General features: G+C 48.2%; 1 protein-coding gene across 1 annotated transcript in view; it reads right to left on the bottom strand.

Annotated features, from left to right (window-relative positions):
- KIAA2012 (KIAA2012 ortholog) overlaps window positions 1-18,041 on the bottom strand; it is a 94,797-nt gene that overhangs the window by 55,697 nt on the left and 21,059 nt on the right. The window contains 5 exon segments of the mRNA XM_036320829.1: window positions 9,845-9,912; window positions 9,914-9,956; window positions 12,456-12,626; window positions 15,512-15,658; window positions 16,732-16,900. Coding sequence (XP_036176722.1) covers window positions 9,845-9,912; window positions 9,914-9,956; window positions 12,456-12,626; window positions 15,512-15,658; window positions 16,732-16,900 — 598 coding nt within the window.

Here is an 18,041-nt window from a genome sequence, read left to right as displayed (position 1 = left end):
TTTGAGATTGGCAAGCATATGACTGTGCCTTTTTTCCCCCCTTCGAGTTTTGCAGTCTCTGGCAGAAACAGTTCCCTTCACTCAGCCTGGCTCCGGCCCTCCATCTATGGCCTGGCTTCCTGTTCCTTTAGCAGGTCCCTCACTCAGGATTCATTGCTGCCCGTCCCAAAAATAAGCAGTAAGGAAGACCACACACATTTTGCTATTAATCAAAAACTATTTTTAGGAGAGAAAGTCTCTACATAATCATCCTTTCCTGCTGGTCTGCAGCAGAAGCAGCAATGGCTGTGGGTGGAGGTTGAGCTACAAAGTGGACCTCTACTCTTGGTGTTTGCTTAGTTCTCTATGGGGGAAACACAATATGAAAGGCAGCTTGGAAGAGGCAGGACTGGCCTCCGTCCTCCATTTTTTTTTTTTTTTAAATTGACTTCAGAGAGGAAAGGAGAGGGAGAGAGAGATAGAAACATCAATGATGATTGAGAATCATTGATCAGCTGCCTCTTGCACGCCCCCCACTGGGGATCGAGCCCACAACCCAGGCATGTGCGCTTGACCAGAATAGAACCCGGGACCCTTCAATCCACAGGCCAACGCTCTATCCACTGAGCAAAACCAGCCAGGGCTCAGTCCTCCATTTAAAATCCAAGCCTGAGAGTCTTTCTCTCAGTCTCCCAGTTTGTGGTTGTGCAAGCTGAGCTGTGCACAATTCTAGGAGCCAATATCATCTTGTTATAATTGTGCAGCATATGACCTGCAGATCCCTCAGGACATCCCTGAAAATTCTCCTTCCTGGGCCAGCTAAGCACAAGCACTGGTTCAACCCGACTTCTCTTCTCCCCAACTATTTACACTCAGACCTGCATACCCAGGGCTGCCCCTGAGTAACTCATGAAGTGAACCCTCTTTCCCACTTATTGCTATATTGGGGGAGAAGCTGTGTATTTCTGGAGGTCTAGGTATGAAATAATATGTACGTGAGTCAAATGACATAGATGAGAAGCACAGGTGACTTTTTGAGGAAAATCTAAACTTATAGGAGATGTTGAATACTCAACTCCTCATTTTCATGGCTGAAATTTGAACTGACAGATTCATAGGCTGAAAAACAAGAAGAGTTTTACCTAAAGAGTGAAAAAGTCTTGAAAAAAGCTATTTTCCTTACCCCAAGACAGGGGAAAACACAAAATGGATGCCCTGATGCTTAAGCCTTGTAATGAATGGGATGGCTTTGAAAATTCCTAGATGCTATCATGGAGAGAAGGTTGACTTAGGGCTTAAAAGCATTGAAGAAAGTAATATTTTAATTTAAGATGTTTAAGGGAGAAACCCTGCCAGGACCATGATGCCAAATTTCTGAGAGGGGAACTCTTGACAGAGCAAGAGCATGAAACAGTTACTGCTTGACACAGGCTGTGTGGAGGTGCCCAGATGTGCACAGCAGATGTGTCGCAGAGCCCTGTGCACACAGCAATGGTGGGATGACAGACGCAGGCGCATGTGAGGCGCCCAGCCTCCAGCTGTAGTGTGAATACAAGGGTTGGGCCGGGGAGACGTGAGGGATTCTAGCCCATCTGATTACAGCCAAAGAGACAGACAGGCTGTTGCACAGGTCTGATGAATTTTTGTGTGTGATCTCTTAGAGTCACCATGGGTGAGAATTATTCTCCTAGCTGTCCTTGTCAGTCACATGAAAATTAATTAAAACAATGCCGTTTCAATGGCCCCGGAGGATTGGGATGTCAGACCAGAGAAAGACAGTTAAGTTGGGGGGGATAGATAGCAAAGGGGTCAGATGAGTGGATGGGAAATGAAAGAGTGGTTTTTAGTAGGAAATTGTATGTGTGTGTATGTGTGTGTGTGTGTGTGTGTGTGTGTGAAAGAGAGAGAAAGAGAGAGAGGTGTGAGATATTAAGGAGATAGCAATAGGGAGGAAAAGGTCCAGGAAATCATAGATTTCTGCAAAAGATTTCTAGATCATCCATCTAATACCTACTAAAACTAATTTCAAAACACATGTACGTATGTACTTATGCTTCGTTGTCTCATTACTGGTAATAACCATACTAGAGAGGCTGCCGGAAATGAATGTCTGGGTTATCGGTTTGCTACAGTGAGGTGGGGCTTGGAAAAGCTGCTCTTTGTTGCTTTCCTACCTTGGTGTGCACACAGCCACACACACAGCCACACGCACACACACACTTAGGCTCAGTGTGGCGACTTGGGATTCTGAGAACCAACACTGGAGAGAGGGAAAAGCCATAATTAGTGTTAATTGTTGACCCTCCAGTTCCAGAATAGAGGCTCTGGAGAATGGGAAATGAGAACAAACGTTAATTATTGAGGAAGGGACCTTGGAGACAGACACTCTGGATTAAAAGGAGAGAGATAAATTGCATAATGAATGTTAATTTTCCCTCCAAGAATTGAGTGCTCGGTGGTTGGGAGGGAGAAAGAGGCTAAAACAATCATGAAAGAGAAACCTCGGTGTGTGTCGGGGTGAGAGGGGACAGGCGGGTTATACAAACACTTTCCATCACTGCTTCCGCCTTGCCCTTCGCCTCACTCACGGCTCCCAAGAAATCTGCTCTCAGGGTTTTCCTTAGGACTCATTACTCACCACAGTGTTCTGCTAGGAAGCTCAGCCTCTTCCCTGGGAGCCACCAGCCCGAAAACAGCCCGAAAACAGAGCCTTGCTGACAGGCTTAGAGGCGCGTGACACTGGGATTTGCTGTTTATGTGCTGCTGGGAGTTTGACTTAAAATGAGGGAGGCGGCCGGAGCTGAGTGCCACTCAGGAGAGGGTTGTGCCCGTGGGAATGACTCAGGCTCCGGGGACTTAATTGTTGCTTTATCTTAATTAAAATACACGGCACACACACACACACACACACACACACACACACACACACACACCCTCACCCTCTCCGCAAACTAATCCTCTTAACTGAAAGCGAAAATAAGAGATGAGAATTGCAGCCGATTTTGTCAAGATGCTCTACAGACAGGCTTGTCACGGCTGCTCCGAAGCAGGGTGCTGGCGGAGGTCCCACATCCCGGGGGTGGCCTGGGGACCTTCCTTCTGTGTCTGTCCACGGTCCTCATCCGCTACTGTCTGGATGATTCTGCAGTAGCCCAAGCTCGCCACCTTTTCTCTTGCCTGTCCTTCATGCTGGAACACATGTTGGCTTGTAGGACATCCCTCCTCAAAGCAATCCTGTGATTCCTTGTTGCCTAAGAAGCAGCATTTCAGCTCTGTCCTCGCATAGGAGGCCTTGCTTGGGCTGGCTCTGGCCTGTCTTTCAGCTCCGACCCCACCGTGAAGCCCCTCCACAGTCCATTCCGCACATCGTCCTTCTCCCACATCATCCCATACGGATACCCTATTTTCCTATCTCTTAGCCTTTGTTCATGCTGTTCCCCCCACTGGTTATGTCTTTCCTTCTTCTCTTTATCCACTTTGACTGTTTCTCAAAAATCAGTGCAAATGGAGATTCTCTGGAAAAACCTGTCCTCATCCCCGAGAGTAGAATGAACCGCTCCTTCCTTGAACACTCCCGACTGGTGTTATTTAGGCGTCTATTACAGCATTCATCTTATTCCGCCTCGTGGTAGTTAGTTGCTTGAGAATCTGTCCTCAGACGGACTGTGGGGTCCTTGAGGGCAGCTGAGTTCCCAAGCAGTGAAATTGCTTGCCCATGATCACAGAATCATGGTGGTAGAGTCAAGACTTTGAAATTTTAGTCTGGAGCTCTTTCTTCTTCCTCATGCTGCCTCGTCTAAAGGACTTGTCCTTTAAATGTCAAGCATCTTCACAAAGCCAATCGCTGCTAAGAGAAAGGCTCCCCGAGGAAAATCATACTTTGTCAACTGTCCCACCAACACCAAAGGATCCTTTTACCCGTGGGTCCCCACAACCAATGTTATCACACATGACACATGGGGAGAACAAAGGGAAAGTCCGCCAATGAGCATCTGTTTGCCCCCAAATTATCAGTGTTTTGAGACCAGCGGGGATATTCTTGGATCCTTTATCTTTTTTGTTTACCAAATTGCAGACCATCAGGAAATGACACCACGTATATTATCTATGACCGAAAACACATTACCTAAATCTAATGATTTAAAACAACAAACTTTTATTGTATCTCACACAGTTCCTGTGGGAACCTGGGAGTGGACGAGGTGTGTGATTCTGGGATAAAGTCTCCCGGGAGCCTCAGCCCCACTGTCAGCTCGGGATGCGGCTGTCTGGAGGTCTCTGGTGCCGGAGCATCCCCGCTACAGTGGCTCACGCACAAGCCTGGAGAGCTCGTTCTGGCTGTTGCCATGTGGACCTCTCCCTTTCACTGCCTCATGACAGACAAGGTGGTTGACTTTCCCCAGAATGAGTACTCCACAAGGGAAACCAGGAGGAAGTGCCTTTTATTTTTTATATGTTTTAAAATCTTTATTATTGAAAGTATTACACATGTCCCCTTTTTTCCCTCGTTGACCCCTTCTAGCCCATCCCTGTCCCCCACTCCAGGCCTTTACCACCCTATTGTCGATGTCCATGGGTTATGCATGTATGCATACAAGTTCTTTGGCTGATCTCTTCCCTCCCACCCACCCACCCCCGCCTTCCCTGTGAGATTTGATAGTCTCTTGCAGTGTTCTATGTCTCTGGATCTATTTTGTTTATTTTGTTCACAAGATTCCACATATGAGTGAGATCATGTGATACTTGTCTTTCTCTGACTGGCTTATTTCACTTAGCATAATACTCTCCAGGTCCCTCCACTCTGTCTCAAAGGGTAAGAGAGTCTTTTTTATTGCTGCATAGTATTCCATGGTACAAATGTACCACAGCTTTTTTATCCACTCATCTACTGATGAGCACTTGGGCTGTTTTCAGATCTTAGCTATTGCAAATTGTGCTGCTATGAACATATGGGTGTATACATTCTTTCTGATTGGTGTTTCAGGTTTCATAGGGTATATTCCTAGAAGTGGGATCATTGGGTCAAATGGCAGTTCCATTTTGAGGAAACTTCATACTGTCTTCCATAGTGGCTGCACCAGTCTGCATTCCCAGCAGCAGTGTGCTAGGGCTCCCTTTTCTCCACATCCTCGCCAGCACTTGTCTTTTGTTGATTAATGGTAGCCATTCATATGGGTTTGAGGTGATACCTCATTGTCCTTTTAATATACATCTCTTGGATGATCAGTGAGTTTGAGATTTTTTTCATATGTCTCTTAGTCATCTTTATGTCCACTTTGGAGAAGTGTCTATTTTTAAATTAATTGTTGGTCTTCCTCTTGTTAAGTTATATGAGTTCTTCCTCTTGTTAAGTTATATATATATATAATATATATATGTAGTATTTTTATTGATTTCAGAGAGGAAGGGAGAAGGAGAGAGAGATAGAAACATCAATGATAAGAGAGAATCATCGATTGGATGCCTCCTGCACGCCCCCTACTGGGAATCAAGCCCGCAACCTGGGCATGTGCCCTTGACCGGAATTGAACCTGGGACCCTTCAGTCAGCAAGCTGACGCTCCATCCACTGAGCCAAACCAGCTAGGGTTCCTTATATATTTTGGATATTAACACTTTATCAGATGTATCATTGCCAAATATGTTCTCCCACAGGGTGGGGCAAGGGGTTTTCCAACAGGGTGGGGCAATTGCTTCCCCCCAGGCAGAAGCTGCCTCAATGGTAAAGATCTGCAGGAAAACGATGTCCTCCACTGACTGCGTGAGGGAATGACTCAGCACAGGAAACCAGGGTGTCTGCCTTCTGAGCTCTAACCCCAGAGCCCCCAACCCTGGCTTCTGCTCACACAGCTCCAGTCCACTCTGCCCTCCTTCTGCCTGGGCCCAAGCTGAGTGGCTGCACGTGAAATTTTATGTGTTGGCCCTTTAAGAGGGTGCCGCTGTCTCTCCCTGGCAGATAGCACCCCCTGCTTTCCACAGCCAGATGTTACGTGGGCACCTGCCTCAGTTCTGGAGCTCTCTGCTGGGGAGCCCAGCTTGGGGCTTAGACCCCAGAGTTCTCAGTGGCAACCCCCACAGCTGAGATGGCTCTCGGGAACTTCAGCTGCGGCCTGTGGGGCCCGGCCAGTCTTTTGCGCCTCCGCCCCTCCTACCAGTCTCCCTGCGGTCTCCGCTTCTCGTCCTCAGGTATCAGGGTTCTCGCCAGCTAGACCTCAGCTGATTACTCAGGACGGTTTTTCTGTATTTCAGTTATAATTCCAGTTTGGTCCTGCGAGCGTGTCAACGCAGCTTCCACCTACCCGCCGCCATTTTGGAATCGGAGTGCCTTCTATGACGCAGTCTGCGCAGCCACACACCCTCGCAGCTGCTATGTCCTATGCTTACCCGCAGTGGCCACCATGTCCAGCCCACTCTCAAGACGAGGAGAATTAAGCTCTCTCTCTTTGTTAAAAATGTATTTTTATTGATTTCAGAGAGGAAGGGAGAGGGCGAGAGAGAGAAACGTCAATGATGAGAGAGAATCATTGACTGGCTGCCTCCTGCACGCCCCACACCGGGCACGTGTCCTGACCGGGAATTGAACTGTGACCTCTTGGTTTATAGATCGACCCTCAACCACTGAGCCACATCGGCTGGGCTAGGCTCTCCCTTTTAAAGGAACAAGTGTCAGAGGATTTGTAGACATACGGGGATGGGCAAAAGTAGGTTAAGAATAATAACAAATAGCACAGTAATTAATAAATACATAATAATACAGAGAATAGACTGTTTAGCATACTCACAACTATATAGCTACTTTTGCCCACCCCCTGTATTGTAAAACCACCAGACCAACACGAGTTGCAAGAGACAAGGATGCTAATTAAATTATTGAAAACAGGACATGTTTTGGAGGTGAAAATCCACTTAGGACAAGAACAAGTGTTAATTGGAAATTCTGAAAGAGATCAGGAGTTTAAATTTACATGGGACCTGAAGTCCTAAATCATTAGCATAGCCATCCTTGAACTTCCTGCAGTAAAAAACTTCTGAACAGAAGAACTTTTGAAAGAAAACTTCTATTGCTGCTGCTGCAATTAGGAGAATAGATTCAAATATACTTGAATCAAGAATAAGCAATTTAGAGGTCATATCTAATGTTTTAACTTGTATCCTTCCAAGTTAACTTAACTTTTCTTTTTTTAAGCCTCTGAATTTTCTGAGTGTTGCAATGCCCCAACGTGACCAAGTCGGTCAAATTCCATCTCCAGTCTTCACATCTTTTTTTTTCTTTTTCTGAAGGTTTATATTCATCTCTATTCTGTCTGAAAGCAAGATATCATGACCTAATTGCCTAAGAATTTATTTCCAAATAGATGTTGACAAAGTCTGAAAGTCTCAGAAAGACAAGACAGATCATATTCATTCCTTTTACTGAAGTTTTTTTTTTTTTTTAATTAAAAAACAACAACCATGAAACAACAAACTATGATCCCCAAAGAACTTTCCTTTGTGGCACCTGGGGTATTCAGTCAATCAACAAGCATGTCTTGAACATACAATAAAAATAAGAGGTTCTCTAGGACTCATACATTTGGGAGCTAAACAGAAAACAGATGAGGATAAATACAATAATCACAAAAGTGGGATTGAGAGAGAGCAATGATCTGAGGCTATATCCAGGCAGTTCTATGCGATGAGATGGATTTATGAAGGAAAATGTCCCAGAAAAGATAAGCCTTCCCCTGGAACTTAAATTATATTCTATTTGGGGGGAATTGGCCAAAGGCTGGGAGATAAGAGAAGAAAGACTGAATGTCTGGGGCTCGATCGCCAGGGTAAGCCTGAGTATAGTTGGAGATGCGATTGGATGGGTAGGTAGGGGATAGTGATTAAGATGGATTTGAACAAACTGAGCTGCAAAGAGTTTGGTGTGGTTGGAGCAAATCCTTTGCAAGAAATAAATTTTTTTCCCCAGTAAACTGCTTCTCAAAATAAGACAAAACAACAACTTTTTCCTATTAATAGACTCTTAGAAAGCTTACATCTGTTCTATGGACCTTGTAGGGAGATGTGGGTTTAAGGTCCTACCTCACCTTACAGGGCACCATCCAAGCACCATTAAGACTAAAAGTGCCCCCACCCCCAAATAAAAAAATAAAAGCCCGGCCTGTGTGGCTCAATGGTTGAGTGTCAACCTCTGAACCAAGAGATCACGGTTCAGTTCCCATCAGGGCACATGCCTGGGTTACAGGCTCGATCCCCAGGGTGGGGTGTGCAGGAGGCAGCCGATCAGTGATTGTCTCTCATCATTGATGTTTCTATCTCTCTCTCTCCCTCTCCCTTCCTCTCTCTGAAATCAATAAAAACATATTTAAAAAATAAACATTAAAAATGACTAAAGACCCACCAACTGTATATGGAGGAAAGGCCAGAGAGAGGCCGGTGACTGACTCACTAGCTGACTGATTGATTGATTCATTCAATAAGCTCACAGTGAACGCCTTTGGGCTGGAAAGGCAAGTTGGATTAATGTTCATGGGGTGGGACAAGATGGCAGGCAAGGCTCCATTTATTCAGCATAAGTGTCATCTCTCTCTCTCTCTTTCTCTGTGTAGAAAAGTTATTGAAAGACTTTCCACCAGCACATATTGTGATCCTGCTATGTATGCGTCAGGCACTGTGCTAGGTAGGGGCCCGGGATACTGAAATGACTGAAACATCCTATCAACAATGTGACAACAAACTTAAATAGTTCCTCTCCCGCTTCTGACTTCTGCTTTGCCAAAAGGGGAGCGATTTCTCCTGGAACGGAGAGTGCAAATGTGCAGCAGGTGAGCCGACTCCTACGTGCTTTCCAGCTGTTGCACCAGCTGTGTCACAATGACAGCGGCCTCCACCTGTCTGACTCCCACCACCCCACGTCAGAACCAAGTTATTTTTGGACTCCTGTCATGTTGGAGGAAGTTCTTGAGCACTGAATTTGGAACCAAATACAGTCCAGTTTCTGGAAACCATGTCCGAGGTGGCCAGTTCAGCAACAACGGACACAACATGAAAAAGGCAGCCATCGTCAGGGAACGTCCCAGCTGCTGTCCGTGGAGGAGGCAGGTCTCTCACTCCAGAGGGGATGAGGAACTTGGACACAGCGAGGGACCGACCCAAAGTCATCTGACGACATAGGGGACAAGCCAGGGCTGCTCAAATCTCTTGGCTCTGAACCCACGCTCTCCTTACGAAGCCAGCCATGACATAACCCTCCAAACCAGTGCAGACTGCGCTTTCCCTCAGCCAGAGGCCTGCTGGCTGTGCGGCTCCTGCACACACACCCTCATGGTTCCTGGTGGTCGAGACTCATCACCCTCTGACTTCATTTTCCTCCCCCCTTTGCCGAATGGCTGCTGCCCAGAGCCAACATCTCGTTCCCAAAAAGGGAACGTGCCAGAAGGGATTCTGGAAACGGCCTTGAGAGCCAGATGATTCACAGCAATGAACCAACACACATCACAGGGATGCCTGATCGGATTACCAATTAGCCACCTCCACCTCGGGAAGGTGCTCGGAAAGAGGAGAAAAGGTGGTGTTTAGTTTGGGCAAATACCAAAAGGGCTTTATCTTTCTCATCAAGGCATCAGCACGGCCCATTAGCCCTCCTCCGAGCCATTCCACGGGACTCCTCTCTCCAGATGCTCAGCAAGAGGAAACTTGTTGTGCAAACATTGGGTTATTATGTCTGAGCTACAGAAGCGCCTCTGTGTCAGCGAGAGGGAGAAACTGGCTGACTCGCGTCTGTGTTTAATGATGTCTCTGCTGCCGGGAAGTTTTGGAAGCTGCAGGGAAAGCGTTTCCCTGTGAAAAGGAGGCTGACCTGGGATTTACCATCTTACCTTCGCCTGACAGGAGCGTCTCGCTTTGGGTCGGCCCTGGGAGGGACAGGCAGACGTCTCCTCCATGGACCCAGCAACAAGGGTCCCAGCAACAAGGGGTCTCTGGGCTCCTCTTGAAAGTAAGCCCACGCATGAGCAGCGTTCGCCCCAGGGCAGGGAGGGCGGCTGAGCCTGGCCTGTGCTGCCTGGATCTGGTGGGAAAAGGCGGCTGTGCTCAGAGCCCGCCGGAGTCCAAGGTCAGCCCTGTGCCTGGGATTCGAGAGCAGGACCCTTGTTTGGTGCCTGTCCTCTGGAGGTGAAGGGGGGATGAACAGCGCGGGGCTGCCACTAGCTTATACCATGATTTTGTGAGTCTGGAAAAGGCAGCCCCTTGGGGCTCAAGCAGCCCATAGGGGCCAGGCGAGACGGCGACGGGCACCTTGCGTGTGTAGCTCAGCCCTGGGCACAGGGTTGGTGATCCCAGCCTCTGCTCCCTCTCCTCCATGCCTTCAGACCAATGCTGGGGCTGCTCAGTGAGTCCAGGGGCTCAGGCCAAGGGGAGGAGGAAGCTGGATTCCCTCAGTTGCTTAGAAAGATGGAAGGTGCTTGTATACCCTCACCTTCCCCATCTCCAAGGCAAAGGGTCAGGGGTAGAGTTGGCCACCAGTGAAGTAAATGTTTACAAGTACACAAGCACACACACATATACACAGAGGCATGGCGTGCATGAACGAAGACAAACACATATTTATACGGAGATGTGCACACATACTCACACACATGTATACAGGCATGCCCACAAGGCAAGCATGCACCCCCACACGCAGGTATGCATGCATGTACACATGCGTGCCACATATGAACAAGGACATACACATCAATGCATACACCTTGTTTGCAGACATGCATGCATACCTGCATAACTACACACATGCATACACAGGTATGCATGAATGCACAGAAACACACAGTGCACCCACATAAGCATCTTAGCATGTGCCTTCATACATGTGCCCTCATCCACACCTTCACTTATATACACCCAACCTACACACTTGAGCTTTCAGGCTGCACTCTTGTCATAGTCATGGCTCTGGCATTCATTCTAGAGATTCGCTTTTTATAAGGATGGCTGGGTAAGAGAGAGTGTGTGCTGTGTGTGCCTGTGTGTGCCTGTGTGTGCGTGTGTGTGTGTGTGTGTGTGTGTGTGTGTGTGTGTGGTGTGATTTGTCCTGGACTATACAGCCTCCCAGGGGTGCCCTTGCTGCTGTCATGTGGTAGCCAGTGTTTGCCTCATTTGTATCAAAACTAAGAAAGCACCACTGCCCTGCAAGTGTAAAGGGAAGGGATTGCAACAGAAGGGCTCTGTCTCTGAAATGGTTTGTAAGTGACAACCATGTCTTGGGGGAAAAGAGAGAGAGCGTTGCAGGGAGGAATGAAACTTAATTCTGCCCATTTCAGCCTTAAGCAGGGAAGCTGTAAACACAATGGAGTTATGTGTTTAATTGTGGACCTATGTGTTTAATTTATGCTTATAAGATGTCAAGTATACATGCTCGGAGGGGTGTGGAGACAGAGAGAGGAGGGGGGCGAGGACAAGGGCGAGGGTGAGGCAGAGGGAGAGGGAGAGGGAGAGAGAAAGGGAGAGAGAGAGTTAAATAGAGGCATCTGTCTCTGGGCGAGCATGAGCTGACAAGGGTGAGAATGAAAGACGTGGTAGCTGTTGTTGCCTTGGTGGCTCTCAGTCCCAACGTGCCTCAGAGTGTCTCCTGCATCCCTGAGTGTGATTCCGCCATTAACAGATGCTTTTTTCACATTGTCTGCTGCCCAAGCACACACCACCTCCTTCATCTGGTGCTCAACCGGGGAAAGCAGCCCAAGGCTGCGAAGAGGGAGGGAGAGCTGGCTGGGCTGCAATTTCTAGAAAATGGCTTGTCTGTCTCCAGCCTGGCACCTCCCACTGGGATTTTCAGGGGCAATTTGGACTCGAAGCAATTTTAGCTTTATGAGCTGCTTTTAGATCAAAGCCCTGTGGAAGCGGTTACTGCACTGTCTTTGCATTGTTGCTCTTGTAGAAGCATCTTAGTCTCTGAGACTGTCAGCTCTTAAGAGTGAGAACTAAGTCACAGAGGGTGTGGCCTGGCCCTACCTCACCCTTCAATAGAAATTGGAGTCCTTCTCTCTCTGTGCACAGGCCTCGGCTCTGCCCTGGGCGGAGGCTGCCTTCTCCCGGGGTCTACCCCCCCACCCCCGTAGCATCACCAGGCTCCCTGGCCCCCCGGGGAGTCATGGCTTGGGGCTGAGTCCGTCTGGTAGACCCAGTAGCGTCTCTCCCTGAGGAGTGCAGGGAGCTGTGTCATTGCACGCTGCCGCCAGGCGTGAGGAGAGTGTAGGGCAGCTTGGCAGTACGTGCTGGTGCAGCAAACCCCTAAACATGTACTGACTCTAGGAAAATGCGTGGTGAACATGAATCCCACTGACATTTTGGAAACACGGCCGATTCCCCCTTTCCATGCGGTGGCGTTCAGACGGCTTACATCACAGTTGCCTGGTGGCCCTGTAAGATGGTTAAAATGAGCCTGAAGCCACAGACAAGCCAAGCTGGGGGCATCCAGGCCCCCGGGGTGTTTACCTTGTCCTTCTGCTGGGAGTGCGCCCCGGGAACGGCTCACATTCGGGGGGCCTGCGGGGCTGCTGTGGCCTGACGTCCTCAGGCCGTCTGGGCCCCTCTGGCCCTCTGGACTTTTTCTTCCCTCGATCAGGGACAGTGGTGGGGTCACCTTCTCTGCTGCGGCGTCTCCATCTTCAAAAGCAAAAGGAGAAAAAGCATGAGTGAGAGAACTTTTGAGTCAGCAAGAAGGAGAGGCAGCCTCTTTTCTAACCTGGTTGATGGCCCCTAGTGTGCAGGTTGGTTTATTCCCCTTGTTCTTGAGTTTGTCCCTCTTCCAGCCCTGCTAAGGGGCAGAGGCCAGGTAACTCCCCACATGGTGCTAAGGGGCAGAGGCCAGGTAACTCCCCACATGGTGCTAAGGGGCAGAGGCCAGGTAACTCCCCACATGGTGCTAAGGGGCAGAGGCCGGGTAACTCCCCACATGGTGCTAAGGGGCAGAGGCCAGGTAACTCCCCACATGGTGCTAAGGGGCAGAGGCCAGGTAACTCCCCACATGGTGCTAAGGGGCAGAGGCCAGGTAACTCCCCACATGGTGCTAAGGGGCAGAGGCCAGGTAACTCCCCACATGGTGCTAAGGGGCAGAGGCCAGGTAACTCCCCACATGGTGCTAAGGGGCAGAGGCCAGGTAACTCCCCACATGGTGCTAAGGGGCAGAGGCCGGGTAACTCCCCACATGGTGCTAAGGGGCAGAGGCCAGGTAACTCCCCACATGGTGCTAAGGGGCAGAGACCAGGTAACTCCCCTGGCCAAGATGAAGCTCCTCTTGGCTCGAAGAGTGGCCTTTCTTCAGGAACGGGGAGGGTCTGAGCTGTGGTGCTTGTTATTCTCGCTCTACTGATGGCCTCCTGATACCCAGGAAAGACCAGAGAGCCTGCAGGGTCCTCCCAGCCCCGAGTCTGCCGGTTCTTACGGAGGAAGCCCCTCTTTAGAACTCATGGGGTCATTGGCTATGAGGTCCAACCACAGAGCAATTTCCCTAAGCCAAACCAACGCTCACGTGGCTCCTCAAGGTCGTAGGGTACAAAGTAGCACCTCCCGAGGGTGGGTAGAGGGCAGTGGGGTTGATGACAATGGCCCACCTCTGTTCTTTCTCTAACTCTCTCTTAAAACTAAGTCTTTAAAAAATATTTTTACTGATTTTAGAGAGGGGAAGGGAGAGGGAGAGAGAAACATCGATCGGCTGCCTTCTGCATGTCCCCTAGCCTGCAACCTGGGCTTGTGCCCTGACCAGGAATCAAACGGGCAACCTCCCAGTGCATGGGACAATGCTCAATCAACTGAGCCACACCGGTCAGGGCCCAGGTAATCCAAGTTATGGAGACCTTGTCTTAATCTCATTCTGTGAGCGTGGTCTTTATTTCATGTTCAACAAGCTGCTGCTGTGTGTGTAAAAGCTGGCTTCCCACACAGTCTCCAAGTATCAAAAGCTACTTGTTCAATACAAAGGGGAAAAGGGCATTTATGATGGAGAAATCTAGCCTCCTTCGACCACATGATAAAATTTAACATCACCTGTAATGGACAAGCTATAACAAATGAAGTAAGTGCAAAGGGATATTTTGTGTCCCTTGGTGTGATACCCTGAGGAGGACACATCACCTGCTATTCTTGCCAAAAAACCAGATTTGACCAGAGTCTAATCACAAGGAGGTAGACACATCTAAATTGAGGGCCATTCTGTAAAGCAATGAGCCTATTCTTTTCAAAAATGTCCATGTCAATGGGCTTGGAAGACAACCCTAAGCTCTGCGTGAAAAATGCAACAAGGTATTAGGGAAGTCTTATAGGCTGGCTTCCCCCTGGCAGGGTGGCAGAGGAGGGACAAGCTCCAGACACTCGGTCCTGCTGGACATGGCAGCTCAAAACAAGTGGAGGGCGGTGCGAGGTGAGCCATGCCCAAGACACATGTCACCGGCGTTGCCGTGGCTCGGGCTGTGCACCCGAAGGCGTGGCCCGCCGCTGGAAAACTCCTTTCTCACCTGTTTGCAGACAGCAACCCTTGCCCATACTTGATTTTTTTTTTTAAAGCAAACTTTATAGTCTTTAGGATGATTGACTCTCACTTAACAGACAGAATAAATAAGCCCCTGCCCCAATAATTAAAGGAAACTCTCAAAACCAAAATGTCTCAAGAAGGTCCTGGCTTGGGTCCGTCGTTCTGTTTATTCTAAAAAGCAGTGAGTGCAGTGTCACGAGTAAGAGGAACAGAGATCCTGGCACCAGGAGGCCAGGCTCCAATCCCAGCTGGGCCACTGAGAGTTGTGTGGCCCCAAACAAATGGCTTATCTCTCAGGCCTCCCGTGTTCTAATCTGTGAAAGGAGGGTAGGGTTGCTGTAAGGAGGAAATGAGATACGATGTGTTAAACATGAAGGACAGCGCCTGGCACAGAGGAATTCAGAACGCCCTAAATATTAATGCCCACCCTCTACTCCTGATGGCCACCAGTCGGAGACCACCTGGCACTTGTGATGCTGCCATCAGGCACTTGCTCTTTGGAAAGGAGGCTCAGTTTTCTGAGAATGGGGAGCGTTCTACATGTGGCCTGTTACTTCCCACCTATCCAACACATGCAAGTACACATCCATGAGTGTAATTCCAAATGGTCATAGGATGTATCGAAAGATCGGAGTGAAGGTTTTTATTATTGACATGGACTTTTTAATGAGTAACTACATATTCCTAAACAGATTAGAAATGAAATTGTATTGGTTAAAAGCATAGGATAAACCATAGAGCATACAGCAAAGTTTTAATCAGTTTGGTGCTGTTTTATATCTGCGACCAGAGATTATTAAGTATTAGTAGGGGGATGATCTAATGAGCAACTGATGAGCTAGGCACCAGGCTGGTTTTACCGCTGCGTGTTGGTTAAGGCAGCTGCTGGCCGAACAAAAGCCATCGTCTAGTGGCCACCTCCCCTCCAGCCTCCTTCTCCATGGCTGAGGACCCTTGTGGGCCTCGCCTGGCTTCCCTCTGGCTGAGACTCCTGGGGATGCTGGAGAGTGGGAGTAGCTACCTTGAGGCGAGAGTGTGGCCCTGCCCATGTCCGCTGGGAGATGCACTGTGAACTCCGCCAGCCTTTCTGAGGACGCGTGCTTCAGGGGAGGCCTCTGGGGAGGACTGGGCTCTTCTGTTTCTGGTCCTGACTCAGCATGCGCAGCACCTGGGAGATGAGGAGGAAGCCAAGTTGTGGTGAATGCCTGTGGTTTTTGCCAGCTGCCTCTTTTTGGAGGGACCCATCTCTTCTCTGCTTGCACCATGTGGTTTGGGTGGAGCTGTGTCCATTCCCTGCATCCATGGATGGACACGGGGCTGAAGCCTGGCTAAGGAGAGCAGCTCATAGCCTTAGCCATAGTGACTGGGTCCAGGGTGGGCACGTAACTCAATCAGAGGCCATTCTAGTACTTTTGCAAGAGCGTGTAGAGACATAGCCTTTATTTTTAAAATTTTTTTAAACAGCACTGTGCAGTTTTAGTAACCATTCAAGTATAGTAGCATCTGGTAACATCAGGACAGAATTGGGATTTAAAAGTGTTTTCAAGAGCCAATACAGTACTAGCCATTGACCCAGCACACCAAGTGTACCGAAGTAGAAAAGATACAAGAAAAATAGCTACATTAGAAAGGCCTCAACACTTTAGAACAGGGGTCCTCAAACTTTTTAAACAGGGGGCCAGTTCACTTTCCCTCAGACCGTTGGAGGGCCTGACTATAGCTTAAAAAAAAACACCTATGAACAAATTCCTATGCACACTGCACATATCTTATTTTGAAGTAAAAAACCAAAACGGGAACAAATACAATATTTGTATTTGCATGTGGCCCGCGGGCCGTAGTTTGAGGACCCCTGCTTTAGAAAAAGAGTAAAACACTTTCAGTGTCTCCTCTTTATCCCCTAAAACAACATCACACAGTCTGGATCTACCGATTGTCCTACATCAGCTTCCTTTTGACTGGGGTTAACAGGTAGGAGGCCATCTTTACCTCCACATGGGGACAGCCTGCTTGAGAGGGAAGGCTAACAGATGAGAGAGTCAGACAAATAGCGCCCAGATGACAATTTCTGAGGCCTGGATCCACCTCAGTTGAGCCTGGAGTTTGTTCATCCTGGCACAACCCCCAACTCCATGAGCAAATGCATTTCTTTTTTGCTTAAGACAGTTTGAGTTAGGTTTCTGAAACTTGTTCCTGGCCGGCCTGAGCTCCCTCAGGAGCACCCACCCACAGGGGACCTACCTCTTCTGTGCACTTTCTCCTTTGAGGGGTGCCGGCTGTGGAAATGAATCTCCACTGGGAAGATGAGGAGCTCTGCTGGGGGCTCTCTGGCTTTAAATCGACTCCTCAGGGGGTCCAGGACTCTGGGTGGTTCTTGGGAGATAGGAGGTAATTTCAAGGTCTTTGAAGCCTGGAGAAAATTAAAAAACAAAACAAAGACCAACATGGCAGGCATTCAAACCCTGATGCCTGCAGGGGACAAATGGCATTGATCTCACTGGATCTCTAGCACCAAGAGCTGCTGGTGGGCCCCCAGGGCTGAGAAGTAAAGCTAACCAACCTGGGACCTGGGAGTCTGACTAGAGTGGGAACTCGGCTCTGCCCTCCTTAATCCAGCCTCTGACTCTTCTCAAAAGTGTCAACGTGATCAATTCAAAAGCCTTTGAGAAGAAAGATAGTCTTTCCTTCTCTTGCAACTGGGGGAACTAAGCCAGATTGAAATGATATAGCTGAGATTTCTAAGTATGGAGGGGGGAAATCTCAAGGATGGGAGAAAAGCAAGGAGCAGAACATTAGTTATGCAACCATTTAGGTAAGAAAGAGCGGAAAAGAGGAATACACATTTGTGGTTGCTTACCTTACACAACCTCTCTAGGCCTCAATTTCTTCCTCTGTAAAATGGGAGTGATCATACTATCGACCTCAAAAAATTGCCATGAGGATTAAATGAGCTAGTGATATGTAGTTACCATAGTGTTTGGAATTGGGTTCATTTCTGTATTTCTTTGAGAGTAGACATGTCTCTCATTAGGGTTTAATACTCCATATCGCCACTAGCAGAAAATCTATGTATCTCTATTCTTCTGTAATATGAGCTTAGCTAAAAAGAATCACTGTCTGTCAGAATCAGCCACAACTTTAGCCCAGTTTTTGTGGCCAAAAAAACAAACAAACCCCCAAATGGTGTGTGTGTGTGTGTGTGTGTGTGTGTGTGTGTGTGTGTGTGTACAGAGTCAGAAACTCCAGGAGTGGTACTTAGAGTCTCCTGTTTCCAATTATTCAGAAGTTGCCGAAAATTTCTCCTTTTAGTTGCAGCTTTTAACAGGAGAACTTGGCTCTATGAAATGTATATGTGTGCTGGGTTTCGGGGAGTTCAGTTTCACAGGAGGAAAAATAAAAACGTTCCTCACTTTTTTAATGCTCAAAAAGAGAAAAACGATCAGAAACACACGTAGGCATCCTACATGTTTAGAGTTGAATAAGGAAGGAAATTCAATCCAATATATGCAGAGTTAATATTTATAATTTGGAGACAGTAAGAAAATGATTGA

The sequence above is a fragment of the Myotis myotis genome, unplaced genomic scaffold (genome assembly GCF_014108235.1).
Source record: "Myotis myotis isolate mMyoMyo1 unplaced genomic scaffold, mMyoMyo1.p scaffold_m19_p_8, whole genome shotgun sequence".
In the NCBI taxonomy this organism is placed as follows: domain Eukaryota; kingdom Metazoa; phylum Chordata; class Mammalia; order Chiroptera; family Vespertilionidae; genus Myotis; species Myotis myotis.
The sequence above is the reverse complement of the archived record's forward strand: the minus strand, read 5'-3'. Positions and strand labels throughout refer to the sequence as shown.